This window comes from Aquarana catesbeiana, linkage group LG09 (genome assembly GCF_042186555.1).
Source record: "Aquarana catesbeiana isolate 2022-GZ linkage group LG09, ASM4218655v1, whole genome shotgun sequence".
NCBI lineage: Eukaryota > Metazoa > Chordata > Amphibia > Anura > Ranidae > Aquarana > Aquarana catesbeiana.
Window position 1 is genome coordinate 51,084,580 of NC_133332.1, and position 17,199 is coordinate 51,101,778.

General features: G+C 43.7%; 1 protein-coding gene across 1 annotated transcript in view; it reads right to left on the bottom strand.

Moving 5' to 3' along the window:
* LOC141107157 (uncharacterized) overlaps window positions 1-3,017 on the bottom strand; it is a 55,106-nt gene extending 52,089 nt beyond the window's left edge. The window contains exon 1 of the mRNA XM_073597905.1: window positions 2,923-3,017. Within this exon, the coding sequence (XP_073454006.1) occupies window positions 2,923-3,001 (79 nt within the window). The 5' untranslated portion in view covers window positions 3,002-3,017. The remainder of the gene's footprint in view (window positions 1-2,922) is intronic.
* Window positions 3,018-17,199: the final 14,182 nt, after the last annotated feature.

A 17,199-nucleotide genomic window follows, 5' to 3' on the forward strand; every position in this document is an offset into this window, starting at 1 on the left:
ATGGCTCCCACTGCTGTTGTGAGAGAGGAGAGAGAAAAGCAGCACTGCTGCAGACGGGCACAGTGCTAGATCAAGTTCGGTCTTGGGTAAGTATTTAGGGGGACTGAGGCAGCAGCTGATCACAGAAGGTTTTTTACCTTAATGCAGAAAATTAATTAGGGTAAAAAACCTTCTGCCTTTAAAACCACTCTAAAAAATAAAGAAAATAGTTCAGCCTAAACAATTGTAAACTGATAGCATGTAAAAATGTGTTCTTGAGTTTTGAGACACTTTATCTTTCTAATGTCTTAGATGTATCATTATATATTGTAAACTTATGTAAATATATTTGTTCTGTGTTTAGCAAGCTTTAAATGTACATGCATTTGATTTGTATGTTTGATTTATCTGCCCTAGTGTGGTATCTCCTGAAGAAGCCTATAAATTGGCAAAACATGTAGGGATTGCTACACCATGACAAATATCTGTAAATAATTATATTGTGGATACTCAATCCGTAATGATCAAATGTTTTTAACAAATTGTTGTTTTCTTTAATAATTTTAATATGAACTAAATAAACTATATGAATTTTATCTCATATTGTTGCTTAAGTTACTGGCACCTAAAAAATCCCAGCTCTTTTTTTAGAGCATCCTTTCGTGTTTTGTTCATCCAAAATTATACCTTTCCCAAATCCATTGTTCGTTATTTCAAATTGAAAAAAATGATATTTAACGCAACAAAAAAAACTCTTGATGTCTACGTTTTTGTTTTCTAATGTCTGTAGGGGTAAATGGTAATGATACAAACACCTATAAATTTTTAGTATAATGGAATATAATTTTACATGACTTTATTGCAAACTGCCACCTAACGCGGCCTTCTTCTTAACGACTGAAATAATGTACAAATACTTATTATCGGATCTGTTGAGAAGAAAAGATCAGATACGCTGAAAAGAAAGATTAGTTACTGTAACAGAGCAATACAACCTTTTCGAAACCCTTTCAATGTGACTAATGGTAATTGATGACAATGATTGAAATTAAATATTACTTAGCATTTTTCTTAAAGCCGTTTTCTTTTGGGTTATCTTAGATGATGTGCTGGGAATGTTTTTTTCCACAATTGGTGATAAGCAGAATTTAGATTTCATATTTCTTAAATATTAGGAATTTTTTGAGGGGGGATTTTAGTGAAATACAAATGGTGTCAAGCAGGAATGTGAGTTTAAGGTTGTTTTTTTAGATTTTAAGGGTACAGTTTGCTTAAAATAACTCCTGGGGGTTAAAGAGGCTCATTTTAACTCTGCTGGACCTGTTCTTGAGCCAAAAGGCTACTTTCCTTGGGTTCATTATAATTTTTTTTGATAAAAATAACCTAAATAATAAAAATGAAAGCAACAATACACATAAACATAAAACTAATACAAATACAAAGAACACTAATTAAAATACACTTAATTACCCTAACGACACCCCCAAAATGAAAATTAATTTCTTCTAACTCACTCCACTCATCCTTGTTATTTAAGTTACCTTAAATAATAATAATAAGGATGAGTGCCATCAATTTACGCAGTGCTTTACATATACATTGTACATTCACATTGGTCCCTATCCTCAAGGAGCTTACAATCATATACTAGGGCCAATTTAGACAGAAGCCAATTAACCTACCAGCATGTCTTTGGAGTGTAGGAGGAAACCGGAGTACCTGGAGGAAACCCACACAGGCACAGGGAGAACATGCAAACTCCAGGCAGGTAGTGTCATGGTTGGTATTCAAACCATCAACCCTTTTTACTGCTAGGCAAGAGTGCTACCCACTACACCACTGTGCTGCCCATTAATCCCTATTTATAAATAGTGTGTATGCAATAACGCATTAAACGCATACAAGTTTCTCCAGTGACCTTTCATTTGTCATATACAGTATATGAATATATTTTTCAACATTGTCCAATAAATGTATTATTATTATTATACAGGATTTATATAGCGCTGACAGATTATGCAGCTCTTTACAACAAGGGCAGACAGTTCAATTATAAAAAAAGTTTATCACAGTAGGAATCAGAGAAATATCTTTTAGGTAGATGGTATAGCGTTTGACAATTTTTAAGGTAATATATGTTTTTTGCAGATTTTATTTTATTTTATTAACCAGCTAGAAAAAAAAATCTGTATTCAAACAGTCATTTGGGTTAAGCGGAATATCCTTTTTTTTTTATGTTAACCAGAACTTAAACAAATATTGATTATCTGGGTTGGAAAACCAATATTAAATAAACCACATAGCCTTAAACATAATTAAACATTGTGTTAAAATAAAAATGTAAATTAAGTATATAATGTAGCCAAATATTAAAAGAAGAAAAAAAAAACTAAATAAAAAATAAACAAAAGAAAAAAACTTTTGTTAACTTTGGATATTCCATATTGATATTATCTTTTAATCCTTTCAACCTTTATTTTTACTGAGATAGCATGCAGTGTCATCATGTTACAGAATTGTAGTGGATTTGGAGGATGGAAAGGAATATATAGTATTTATGAATAAAACAAATATGGCATTCACCAAAAATAAGCTGGTGGTTAATCACATACACATACACAAGTAAAAAACCAGCAGCGAATGTGTGGTGAATGTAACATTTACTGCTACAAAAATATACTCCATGGGGGATCATCCCTTAAATGTGTTTAGCAACTTAACAAAAATGATGGTTGCTAATAAAATGAAGAAGAAAAAGAAGAGAAAACATATTTTCTCAACTTTCCAATCCAAATAAAGTAATATCTAAAATACCCCTCAATAATAGATATATAAAATACCCCAGTACACTGTCCTTGCAGAACATATGCAAATTAGTTTTGCTTTAATTCTGAATACTAAATGAAACGTTGATAGGAGAAAGCACCATATATTCTTCCTTACCAGTTAGCAGAATGAGATGGAGCAAGCCAAGCAGAAGATACTGGTAGAAATGTACAAGGATCTTCATGTTTCTGGTCATAGGAGAGGAAAAGCTATTTTCTGGTGATTTGTTCTTTTAAAGTCAGTTTACGAAGCTCTGCCCAGAGCCCTGCCCCATCTTACTTTCTAGAGTAAGTGTGGTTAAAGTGACAAAGTAAACTTCTTGTAACGTATGTAAAAACAGACACATCTCCCAAAAATAAAATCCTATTATAGTCTCAGTAATAACGCCCTGCCACTAAAACATCTATTTTTGGAGAGAGAGGACATTTTTCAAAGCAATTGTTGAACAGTGAGTGGAAAGGTTTCTGGTGGGAACTTTCTGTCATTTAAACCATGTTCCTTCAGAATGATGAATGTCCTCAATTTCATTGCAGCCAGAGGCGTAACTGGAACCCTCCAGACCCCGGTTCAAGGAACCATGAAGGGCCCCCCTGCCCCCGCCCCGGGGCCCTTGCCACTGATTCCGGCCCTTTACTCCCATTGCAGGGCCCTTTATTGTGGTCCCAGAGCAGGACCCTTTCATGTCTTCTGCAGCGGGACCCCTTCCTGCATGGTTGCCTACCTTTCCAAAACAAGTCAGCTACAAATTTTTTTTATGTGTTCAGGCAGCCATTGTAGAGAATGTAGCTTAATTAGGGGTGGGACATATAAAATGTGTGTGGTTCTACAAGAACCATCTAATCCCATACCCCTTTGCACATCTCTAAAACCCCCCCCCCCCCAGAATCCTCTTTATTCCTCAAGATGCCTCCATAAGCCCAGCAAGCCACATCTGCACCTCTGTATCCCCCCAGCACACCATTGTACACTGCAACAAGTGAACACCCCACACACCCCTTTCACACAGGGCAGACCTGTCAGCGGAATTTGATTGCTCAGTGGGGGATCTCTCCGCTGATTACTGCTGTGCTAACGCTGATTCAGAGCAGACATGGACACACCCGCTGCTCTCTATGGGGCTGTTGGATGGAAATGGACTGCCTGTCCATTTCCATCCAACTGCAGTGTCATCCAATCCGATCCGTCAGATGGATGGAGAATGGTTCTCCCATTTGTCTGATTTTAGCGGATCGGATGGTCAGCTGACATCCACCACTCCATAGAGAGTAATAGATGGTCCGAACGGGTCTGCCTGAATAACGGACAGGCGGACCTGATCAGTCCGCCAGTGTCAAAGGGGCCTAACACATCTGTGCTCTGTACCCACTCCACCTTCAACCCCCAGCACATCTCTATACTCCCCCCCACTTTCACCCCATGGCAACTCACTTGAATGTTAATGACAGTCTGTGGTGCCTCTGCCTATTTCTGTTGGAGTTTACTATGCAGTGGGGGGGAGGTGGGAGGGGGCAATCGGCAGCTCTGCGGAGCCCTCGGTCCGCGGGATCTCCTTGGGTCTAGTAGTTTACTTCCCGAGTGTATACAGTGGAGAGGGGATGGGCCGGTTATGTATCGGCTTCACTCTTCAGTGTACAAGTGAGTCGCTCTGCTTGTACACTTCCACCGATACATGTCCGGGTCAGAGCCCCCTCCCCTCTCCACTGTTTACACTCAGGAAGTAAATTACTAGCCACAGGGAGATCCCCCAACTTGCGAGCACCACAGAGCTGCCGATTGCCCTCTCCCACCTCCCCCCACTACATAGTAAACTGCCAGAGGTGCAGGGGGAGATGCCGGGTCTTGGCCCCCCCACAGCAGCAGAATGCGGCGCTCCTCCCTCTACAGTCCCTGGGTGCGGTGCACTCCACACGCCCACCCAGGATCGGCCCTGCAGCATGGAGCCGGGTCGCTGTTGTGACTCCTGCGACTTCTATAGCTATGTCCCTGAAATCAGTCCCTAAAGTCCCTAATTTTACCCACTCTCCTTTCACCCTGAGGAGTTCTTTATCTTTAAAAGAACAACTCTACTCCTCCTTCAGGGGAAAGTACATCAAAGTATTTTACAGCTGTTCATGCATCTTGTTAATTTGTGAACTCAATAAAACTTTATGAAACAAAAAAAAAGTATTTTACAGCTAGCGTTAGCCCCAGGGTGTTTCGGGCATGTGCAGACCAGCTGTGGGGTGTCCTCCAAGTGAAAGAACCGAAGGGGCAGCGAGTGAAATCTAAGAAATAAAGGTTATGATATCATACCAGTGCTTACATGCGAAAAAGGCTTCTGACTGGGCCTGGACACAGACAGTACAGAGGAACCAGGCTCTCTCCCATCCCTGAATGCAGAGACTATGGCTTTTACTGTGACCCCCTGTACCGGATTTACACATCATTACATTTGAGTGTTTTTAGTGCTTATTGCCATTAAATATTACAGTTTTACTGAGGCCCTTGTTGTTTTCTTCTCTTTTACGTATATTGGAGTGGCTTCACCTCCCCATACAAGGCTGCCTTGCAAATGGACTGTACCTTCTCACAAAGAGCTGGAATTTGCTCGAAAGGACTATCTGACGTTTTGCATTGTGTCTTACACATGTTGTATTGTGACCTGCGCTGCTATTTCCTGTCCTATTTACTCTCTCCCTTCCTTGGTGCTGAAGATGTTTTATGAGTCTGTTGTGGCCAGTGCTCTCCTGTATGCAGTTGCATGCTGGTAAAGCAGACTTATGCCACGTACACGCGATCGCACATTCCGACAACAAAATCCATGTCTTTTTTCTGACGGATGTTGGCTCAAACTTGTCTTGCATACACACGTCACAAAAATGTAGTTGGAAATTCAGAACGTCAAGAACGCGGTAATGTATAACATGTACGACGGCACTATAAAAGGGAAGTTCAATACCAAGTGCGCCACCCTTTGGGCTCCTTCTGCTAATCTCGTGTTTATCTCATGTTAATAGAAGTTTGGTGAGAGACGATTCACGCTTTTCAGCCACGTGCTTTTCAGATCGTTACTGCTCTTCAGTTTGTGCTTGTGGGTTCGTATCTGGTTTTCAGTGCGTGTAGTCAGTTCACATTTGTTTTTCAGTGCGTATCATTATAGTACTCATTTTTTTACAGTGCGTTCTTGTCCGCTCGTTTCTGATTTTCAGCTCGCTCTTCTCAGGCCTTTCTGTTTTTCAGTGCTTTCTGTTAGTTCGTTCTGACCAGCCGACCGTTTTGAATCAATGTTACGGTTACATACTCATTGTAAAGTTTATGCTGTGCAGGGGCTTAGTGTTGGGGTCCTTACTTTGACCCAAGTCCAGTCCATGAACAGGGAGAGGAGGAGTTCATGGACCAAGAATTGGTTACTCCAGCATGACCAATTCTCTCACATGCCTTTGTTGTGGGAGATCCGTGAGAATAATCCTGATGATTTCAGGAATTATCTCCGGATGACAGACCCCATTTTTACCATTTGTTGGCCCTTATATTATGAAGCAGGAAACCTGCAAGTGGCAAGCCATCACTCCTGAACAGAGCTAGTCGCCACTTTGCGGTACTTGGCGATGGGGAGTCTGCAGGACATAAAGTTCTCGACAGGTATCTCCCCCAGGCTCTGGGGATCATTATTCCAGAGACCTGTTCTGCCATCATTCAGGTCCTGCAGAAAGACTATATTAAGGTAAGATTTCTCCTTTAACATCACATTCTATGTATTTAATGTTTGCTAATGTATTGTATTTCTTTCATCATTCCATAATTGCCATGATTGTAATATGCTGTGAATGTCCCCTTTGTCCTCATGCATGCTGGAATTTTTTAAACTTCCTTTTTTGTCCTTCATGCATATTTGCCTTCACTAACCTCCCCAGCATGCTATCCTGGGCCCATACCCACCTAGCCTAATCACTTAATGTATTTTGTCAGCTCCATAGTAGTGCTTTACCCTAAATACCCCCTAAAATATGTCCAAATGTTATTTGTGTCCTTAAATTCATGCAGAGTGCCAGAGGCTATTTTTGGGGTCCCAAAATCATTTGGAACCCTCCCCCCAACCGCTAAGTCAACCGGTACCAATCCTCTATCTACTGACTTTGCCAAACCCATACACACTATACCTACCTCTTTTGTGGTCATATATCTGTATGAATTCCCCAAAGCATGTAGTGAAAGGGCCTGCCTGAATACTTTCAAATGGTACTGGCCAAAGGTAAACACATTATTTATGCATTCAGCTCTCAATGAAGTTGAGAGGGTTACCTGTCCAAAACATCTCCCCCCGTCAAATTTTTACAATGGGCCATCAGAGGGGATGAGGAATCTGATAAGTGGACCTTATATTTTTGTCTTTAAATACTCTTTCAAATCAATGTTATACTGATGTTGGCCAAGAATGTTTGTGTTTAATCCGCTTGCAATGTTATGTGCAAAATTACTATTTTTTTTCCTGTTTCACTCCACAGTTTCCTTCAACGCCACAGGAATGTGACTGTGGCTTCCCAATTTGCCCAGCAGTGTGACTTTCCCAACTGCAGAGGGGCAATTGATGGGAAACACGTCCACATAGTCCCACCCCCCCAACTCAGGTTCATACTATTACAACTATAAGGGGTTTAATAGTATTGTGATGTTGGCAGTGGTGTCGGCGACATATGATTTTCTCTATGTGGACGTGGGGAAGAATGGCCGGATGTCGGATGGTGGAGTCATCGCCCAGACCTACGGAGGGCTCCAGAGTGGTGGCTTGGGATTGCCACCTCCGGAAGACAACGTGGCTGGTCTGCCATTCGCCTTTGTCGCTGATGAAACGTTTGGGCTTGGCGAACACCTGATGTGGCTGTTCCCGATGAGGACCCTCACCCCGAACCAGAGGGTTTTTAACTACTGGCTGGCCAGATCCAGAAGATTGGTGGAGAATGCTTTTGGGATAATGGCCAGCTGGTTCTGCATATTCCTTACGCCAATCAACATGGCGGAATATAAACGTAACCATATAATCCTCTCATGCTGCATTCTCCACAACTTTTTAAGGAGAAATTCTATGAACTATGTGGCCTCAGTTGGGCCTGAGGCTGGATTTCAAGACCAAACTCTGACGGCACTTGAAGCTGGCCGTCCTGGCTTGCCCCCCCCCCCCCAAAGCGCCCGCGAGGTCTGTCTAAAATATATGGAGTACTTTGCGGGTAGGAGGGCCATTGATATGCCATAAAATGTTTAACAAACATTTTTAAATTAAATTTGTATTTTAAACTGAAAAATATTTCCTTTGATTTACAGTAGGGTGTTTAACATATTACAACATAGGGATGGAAAGCATTCTCTCTTTTCACTCTTTGTTATATTGCAGCCATTTGCTAAAATCATTTAAGTTCATTTTTTTCCTCATTAATGTACACACAGCATCCCATATTGACAGAAAAACACAGAATTGTTGACATTTTTGCAGATTTATCAAAAAAGAAACACTGAAATATCACATGATTCTAAGTATTCACACCCTTTTGCTGTGACACTCATATATTTAACTCAGGTGTCCATTTCTTCTGATCATCCTTGAGATGGTTCTCCACCTTCATTTGAGTCCAGCTGTGTTTGATTATACTGATTGGACTTGATTATGAAAGCCACACACCTGTCTATATAAGACCTTACAGCTCACAGTGCATGTCAGAGCAAATGAGAATCATGAGGTCAAAGGAACTGCCTGAAGAGCTCAGATACAAAATTGTGGCAAGGCACAGATCTGGCCAAGGTTACAAAAAATTTCTGCTGCACTTAAGGTTCCTAAGAGCATAGTGGTCTCCATAATCCTTAAATGGAAGACGTTTGGGATGACCAGAACCCTTCCTAGAGCTGGCTGTCTGGCCAAACTGAGCTATCGGGGGAGAAGCGCCTTGGTGAGAGAGGTAAAGAAGAACCCAAAGATCACTGTGGCTGAGCTCCATAGATGCAGTCAAGAGATGGGAGAAACTTGTAGAAAGTCAACCATCACTGCAGCCCTCCACCAGTCGGGGCTTTATGGCATAGTGGCCCGACGGAAGCCTCTCCTCAGTGCAAGACACATGAAAGCCCGCATGGAGTTTGTTAAAAAACAACTGAAGGACTCCAAGATGGTGAGAAATAAGATTCTCTGGTCTGATGAGACCAAGATAGAACTTTTTGGCCTTAATTCTAAGCGGTATGTGTGGAGAAAACCAGGCACTGCTCATCACCTGTCCAATACAGTTCCAACAGTGAAGCATGGTGGTGGCAGCATCATGCTGTGGGGGTGTATTTCAGCTGCAGGGACAGGACGACTGGTTGCAATCAAGGGAAAGATGAATGCGGCCAAGTACAGGGTTATCTTGGACGAAAACATTCTCCAGAGCGCTCAGGACCTCAGACTGGGCCGAAAGTTTACCTTCCAACAAGACAATGACCCTAAGACCACAGCTAAAATAACGAAGGAGTGGTTTCACAACAACTCCGTGACTGTTCTTGAATGGCCCAGCCAGAGCCCTGACTTAAACCCAATTGAGCATCTCTGGAGAGACCTAAAAATGGCTGTCCACCAACGTTTACCATCCAACCTGACAGAACTGGAGAGGATCCTCAAGGAGGAATGGCAGAGGATCCCAAAATCCAGGTGTGAAAAACTTGTTGCATCTTTCCCAAAAAGACTCATGGTTGTATTAGATCAAAAGGGTGCTTCTACTAAATACTGAGCAAAGGGTCTGAATACTTAGGACCATGTGATATTTCAGCTTTTCTTTTTTAAAAAGTCAACAATTCTGTGTTTTTCTGTCAATATGGGGTGCTGTGTGTACATTAATGAGGAAAAAAATGAACTTAAATGATTTTAGCAAATGGCTGCAATATAACAAAGAATGAAAAATTAAAGGGGGTCTGAATACTTTCCGTCCCCACTGTACTGCTTGTGTTTCTTTTAGCTGTCTCCTAGGTTATCCAATGGGCTTTTCTTTTTGGCCATTTCCTTCAGTAGTGCAAATGTCATTTCTTCGATACATGAGGTGACAATATCTTCTTCAGCTAACTATTATGTTGTGGGTCTGCTACACACACACCTTGTTTTTGTTGTTAATGTATGTAATGCATTACTGATAAAAATATTCATCATTTTCAGCACCATGAATTAATTTATTGGAGTGACTTTGCAAAAGTGCACTTGAAACTGCACTGAAAGTGCACTTGTAGTGCAAAGTGGATTTACCTTTACTAAATAACCCGCATTGTCACTGTAAACACCAACTTACTCAAAAAACTGCTACTGAGCTTTGAAAGAAGAAGCCACACATTGTTGAGTAGAACATTTTTTACTCTGTGCACATTCACATGTGCGTTTAGAAAAGGGTTTTTGAACAAACCAACATATTTTTAGAATATATTTTTTTTGACATTCGAAATATAATTTTTTTTGTAGTAAAAAGGCATGTTTTTAAAACCATACACAACTCAGGAACTTACAAAGCTCAACTTTGATAAATTGAAGGCAATATCACATATTAGTATGTCCAAACTGTGTTGATATTGCCTTCATCAGATGGGGTGATGTCACCCCTGTGAAAGCCAAATTTTGAAGATGCACACAAATTGGGAGTCAAAATGGGGATTTCCCTCCTGATCCCATGGCTAGGGTCAACATGTGTTAGCTCCAATCATGGGGGATCAATGAACGTGTTTCGGGGGCACAACCCCTTCCTCTCAGCTACTTGAATTGCGAGGAAGGGGTTGCACTAACAAAATGCATACATTGATATCCCGTGATGACATATAGCACGTTGACACACTGTGTGCATCTTCAAAATTTGGCTTTCACAATTTTTAGAAAAATTTAGAAAAATAAAAACAATTAGTAACATTTTGGTGTGTTTTATATTCTGCCTAAAACATCAATGATATTTTTGAGTCTTTTTTCCACATCATTGATGTCTTCCTTGATCTTCTGTAAATACCTATTGCACACCATGATCTCCCCGATGAGGACGTGTGCACTTGCACTTGTGAAATGTGTTTCTTCTTCCACAACATCCAAATCACCTAAAATAAAAAAAAACACACCATGTATTATAAATATGCAGGCATACATATATTACCTGAAGCTGTGTTCTCAGACACTCACCTGTTGTGGTCACTATTTCGCCCACTTTGTAAACCTCTCCTTCCTCCACATCCTTTGGTTGTGGTGTGGGGATTTCCCCTTCTTTAGGAGTTTGTGGGTCCTTGGTGTCCTCAGATCTTTTCTCCCCTATGTGAATAAAAAAAAGGTATACTTAGAACACAGATATTGGAGGGCAGAAATAGGAATATGAAACATTGCTTGGAAGTGTTATACAATTGTTCCAAGCTAAAAGACATGATTTTTTTCCCTTTCTTAAAACTGGAATACTTAACTTTTTTGGTAAAGTATCACACATGTAGAGACCCCTAGTATCCACTGGAGCACCTGTGTGGGACACCCTAAAAAGTTTGTTCTGCTGTCCTACACTAGTGCTCCTGCGTCCAGATGTGTAAACAGCTGCTGCGTGTCCTCTCCTTACACTGCTCAAACATGCCATGGGAATATGTGAAATTACACCCCAAAATACATTCTGTTGCTTCTCCTGAGTACGGGGATACCACATGTGTGAGACATTTTGGGAGCCTAGCCGCGCACGGGACCCCGAAAACCAAGCACCGCCTTCAGGCTTTCTAAGGGGGTAAATTTTTGATTTCACTCTTCACTGCCTATCACGGTTTCGGAGGCCATGGAATGCCCAGGTGGCAAAAAAAACCCCCAAATGACCCCATTTTGGAAAGTAGACACCCCAAGCTATTTGTTGAGAGGTATAGTGAGTATTTTGCAGACCTCACTTTTTGTCACAAAGTTTTGAAAATTGAAAAAAGGAAAAAAAAAATGTTTTTCTTGTCTTTCTTCATTTTCAAAAACAAATGAGAGCTGCAAAATACTCACCATGCCTCTCAGCAAATAGCTTGGGGTGTCTACTTTCCAAAATGGGGTCATTTGGGGGGGGTTGTGCCACCTGGGCATTCCATGGCCTCCGAAACTGTGATAGGCAGTGAAGAGTGAAATCAAAAATTTACACCCTTAGAAATCCTGAAGGCGGTGATTGGTTTTCGGGGCCCCGTACGCGGCTAGGCTCCTAAAAAATCCCACACATGTGGTATCCCCATACTCAGGAGAAGCAGCTAAAAGTATTTTGGGGTGCAATTCCACATATGCCCATGGCCTGTGTGAGCAATATATCATTTAGTGACAACTTTGTGCAAAAAAAAAAAAAAATTTGTCACTTTCCCGCAACTTGTGTCAAAATATAAAATATTCCATGGACTCAACATGCCTCAAAGCAAATAGCTTGAGGTGTCTACTTTCCAAAATGGGGTCATTTGGGGGGGTTTTATGCCATCTGGGCATTTTATGGCCTTCAAAACTGTGATAGGTAGTGAGGAGTGAAATCAAAAATTTACGCCCTTAGAAATCCTGAAAGCAGTGATTGGTTTTCGGGGCCCCGTACGTGGCTAGGCTCCCAAAAAGTCCCACACATGTGGTATTCCCATACCCAGGAGAAGCAGCTAAATGTATTTTGGGGTGCAATTCCACATAGGCCCATGGCCTGTGTGAGCAATATATCATTTAGTGACAACTTTTTGTAATTTTTTTTTTTTTTGTCATTATTCAATCACTTGGGACAAAAAAATTGAATATTCAATGGGCTCAACATGCCTCTCAGCAATTTCCTTGGGGTGTCTACTTTCCAAAATGGGGTCACTTGTGGGGGTTTTGTACTGCCCTGCCATTTTAGCACCTCAAGAAACGACATAGGCAGTCATAAATTAAAGGCTGTGTAAATTCCAGAAAATGTACCCTAGTTTGTAGGCGCTATAACTTTTGCGCAAACCAATAAATATACACTTATTGACATTTTTTTTACCAAATACATGTGGCCAAATACATTTTGGCCCAAATGTATGACTAAAATTGAGTTTATTGGATTTTTTTTAGAACAAAAAGTAGAAAATATAATTTTTTTTCAAAATTTTCGGTCTTTTTCCGTGTATAGCGCAAAAAATAAAAACGGCAGAGGTGATCAAATACCATCAAAAGAAAGCTCTATTTGTGGGAAGAAAAGGACGCAAATTTCATTTGGGTACTGCATTGCATGACCGCGCAATTAGCAGTTAAAGCGACGCAGTGCCAAATTGTAAAAAGTGCTCTGGTCAGGAAGGGGGTAAATCCTTCCGGGGCTGAAGTGGTTAGGAGAGTTTTGCTTGACATTAGGGTTTTTGTCTTGCAGAGAAAATGGATCTATTGAATGATCTGGATTTTATCCCCATATTCATTGATATGTACAGGGAGCTGCCCTGTCTGTGGCAGGTAAACCACCCCATTTATACCTATAAAAGAAAGAGGCAGGCAGCTCTGGATCAATTGCTGGAATTTGTGAAGTCACAGATCCCCACGGCAGACATCAACTATTTGAAGGCCACAATTGGTGGCATGAGGAGCACTTATCATAGGGAGCACTAAAAGGTACAGGAATCCCAGCGATCAGGAGCTGCAGCAGATGACATTTATGTACCCAGGCTGTGGTACTATGACAGACTGCATTTTCTGGCAGACCAGAGGGAACCCAAGCCAGCACTCTCCAGTCTTCCTTCAACACTTCCTTCCACCCCAGCTGAGGCTTCCGACGTCCAACCTGGGCCTTCTAGCCAGGAAGAGTGGAGGAGCCCAGCTTGAGCCAGGTATAGCATTGTTCAACATATTTCTTGTGCAAAAATTAATGATGTTAACTAGATGTTATTATTGATCACTAATTTCTGATTTCACAAAGTGTTTTACATATCAATAGACAGTAGTGGCCACAAATGATTGGGACAAGAATGAAAAATGCTGGGGTCAGAATGATAGTCTTTTCTATTTATTAACATTCAATTTGCAACAATCATGAGCTGAAAATTGTGTGTGATTTATGACCAAAAACTAAAACTATGTCCCATTTTCATACACAGGAAAGCCTCAGCCAGGAGGAGGCTATAGAAAGTGGCAGCCAGGAGGTGGCGGGGGTAAGTGACAGCCAGGAGGTGGCCAGGCCCAGTAGCCTGCCCGAATCCGCTCTGCCTTCAAAAACAAAGTCCCAGGAAGAGGAGTAACCTGGAGGAGGCAGCACTTGGGCTATTTCGGCAGGCTACTGCGGCCCTCAGAACCCCCCCCAATATTCAAGAGGACTATGCCTGCATGGCAGCCTGCAAAATGCAGAAAATGGAGGAGGGCAAATGCCTCTTCTGTGAGGAAGTTACAAGCCCTAGATAAGGGGTTGAGGGGTGAACTCACAAGCCAAAGCCAGGTTTGTGAGTTCGACCATCGTCCACCTCCTCCTCCACCTCCTGCTACAACTCCAACACCAGAGCCACAGTCTGGAAGCAAGCCTAGAAGCAAGTGTGGAAGGAAGCATGGAAGGAAGACAAGAAAATGATGACCTGGGTTCGGTCTGGTCTGACAAAAGACGCAGACTGTTGTAAGACCACAGCCTGGGGACATATATGTCATCTGCAGGGCCGAATTAACATAGGTGCTATAGATGCTGCAGCTCCAGGCCCCTGCCTTAAAATTGGTCCGCCTAGCCAGCAGTACAAGCCCAATTTCTCCTGTCCATAAACGTCTATGGGACAGGAAAAGCTGTGTGTAAATGTAAGTAAGTAATGTAAGTGAAGGAGCCGTGTGGGCGGGGGAATTGTGAACAGAGCAGCCGGCAGATGCACAGTGAACTGAACATGATATCTGAGTGATAAGCTTCCGACCATCCAAGTGTGAGCTCAGTGACTGGACTCTTATTGCTCTTCTCTCCCCCTCTTTTTTTTACTTTTTCCTTCAGCAATGGCTGTTATAACTGCAGCCAAAACGTTTGGTTCCTTGTGCTTTTAAGTGGGTTCACACTGGTTTGGTGTGTTTTGGTCCATTGCTGGTGTATCCACAGTTTTCCTGCATTTTACCCACAGTCCTATTGATCTCTATTAGGTTGCGTGTTTTTTCTGAAAGCGCACCAAAATTCCTGCATGCTGCATCTTTGGCGCACTGTCAGAAAATGCGGCAAAAACCTGCAACCTGATATAAATCAATAGGACTGCAGCTAAAACTGCAGATACACAAGCAGTGCAGCCAAAACTGCAACACACCAGTGTGAGCCCAAAGGCTTGTACACACCCCCCTCTGTAGAACTTGGTCTGATCAATACTGCTGGCATTCATTTTACACACAGCCATACCATCCCAGCTCAGGAGGGGTGGGGGCTCCAGGGATTTGTTTGACTATGCAGGCCCTGTCCCTTCTACCCATCCGGGAAGAGTCCTGGAGGGAGTGGCAGGCTGCTGGTGGCAAGTGGCACACTGTATCTGGGGGCAGGCTGCTGGTGGCAAGTGGCACACTGCATCTGGTGGCAGTCTGTGGGTGGCAAGTGGCACACTGTATCTGGTGGCAAGTTGCACACTGTATCTGGTGGCAGGCTGCTGGTGGCAAGTGACACACAGTATCTGGTGGCAGGCTGCTGGTGGCGAGTGACACACTGTATCTGGTGGCAGGCTGCTGGTGGCGAGTGGCACACTGTATCTGGTGGCAGGCTGTCGGTGGCAAGTGGCACACTGTATCTGGTGGCAGGCTGCGGATGGCAAGTGGCACACTGTATCTGGTGGAAAGCTGCTGGTGGCAAGTGACACACAGTATCTGGTGGCAGGCTGCTGGTGGCAAGTGGCACACTGTATCTGGTGGCAAATGGCACACTGTATCTGGTGGCAGGGTGCGGTGGCAAGTATGCACACTGTATCTGGTGGAAGGGTGCTGGTGGCAAGTGGCACACTGTATCTGGTGACAGGCTGCTGCTGGCAAGTGACACACTGTATCTGGTGGCAGGCTGCTGGTGGCGAGTGGCACACTGTATCTGGTGGCAGGCTGTCGGTGGCAAGTGGCACACTGTATCTGGTGGCAGGCTGCGGATGGCAAGTGGCACACTGTATCTGGTGGAAAGCTGCTGTGGCAAGTGGCATACTGTATCTGGTGGCAGGCTGCAGTTGGAAAGTGGCACACTGTATCTGGTGGCAGGCTGCTGGTGGCAAGTGGCACACTGTATCTGCTAGCAGGCTGCGGGTGGCAAGTGGCACACTGTACCTGGTGGAAGGCTGCTGGTTGCAAGTGGCACACTGTATCTGGTGGCAAGTGGCACACTGTATCTGGTGGTAGGCTGCTGGTGGCAAGTGGCACACTGTATCTGGTGGCAGGCTGCTGGTGGCAAGTGACACACTGTATCTGGTGGCAGGCTGTCGGTGGCAAGTGGCACACTGTATCTGGTGGCAGGGTGCTGGTGGCAAGTGGCACACTGCATTTGGTGGCAGGGTAATGGTGGCAAGTGACACACTGTATCTGGTGGCAAGCTGCTGGTGGCAAGTGACACGCTGTATCTGGTGGCAAGTGGCAAACTGTATCTGGTGGCAGGGTGCGGTGGCAAGTGGCACACTGTATCTAGTGGCAGGGTGCTGGTGGCAAGTGGCACACTGTATTTGGTGGCAGGGTGCTGGTGGCAAGTGGTACACTGTATCTGGTTAAAGGCTGCTGGTGGCAAGTGACACACTTTATCTGGTGGCAGGCTGCTGGTGGCAAGTGGCACACTCTATTTGGTGGCAGGCTGTCGGTGGCAAGTGGCACACTGTATCTGGTGGCAGGCTGCGGATGGCAAGTGGCACACTGTATCTGGTGGCAGGCTACAGTTGGAAAGTGGCACACTGTATCTGGTGGCAGGCTGCAGTTGGAAAGTGGCACACTGTATCTGGTGGCAGGCTGCTGGTGGCAAGTGGCACACTGTATCTGCTGGCAGGCTGCGGGTGACAAGTGGCACACTGTACCTGGTGGCAGGCTGCTGGTGGCAAGTGGCACACTGTATCTGGTGGCAGGCTGCTGGTGGCAAGTGACACACTGTATCTGGTGGCAAGTGGCAAACTGTATCTGGTGGAGGGTGCGGTGGCAAGTGGCACACTGTATCTGGTGGCAGGGTGCTGGTGGCAAGTGGCACACTGTATCTGGGGGCAGGCTGCTGGTGGCAAGTGGCACACTGCATCTGGTGGCAGTCTGTGGGTGGCAAGTGGCACACTGTATCTGGTGGCAAGTTGCACACTGTATCTGGTGGCAGGCTGCTGGTGGCAAGTGACACACAGTATCTGGTGGCAGGCTGCTGGTTGCAAGTGGCACACTGTATCTGGTGGCAAATGGCACACTGTATCTGGTGGCAGGGTGCGGTGGCAAGTATGCACACTGTATCTGGTGGCAGGGTGCTGGTGGCAAGTGGCACACTGTATCTGGTGACAGGCTGCTGCTGGCAAGTGACACAC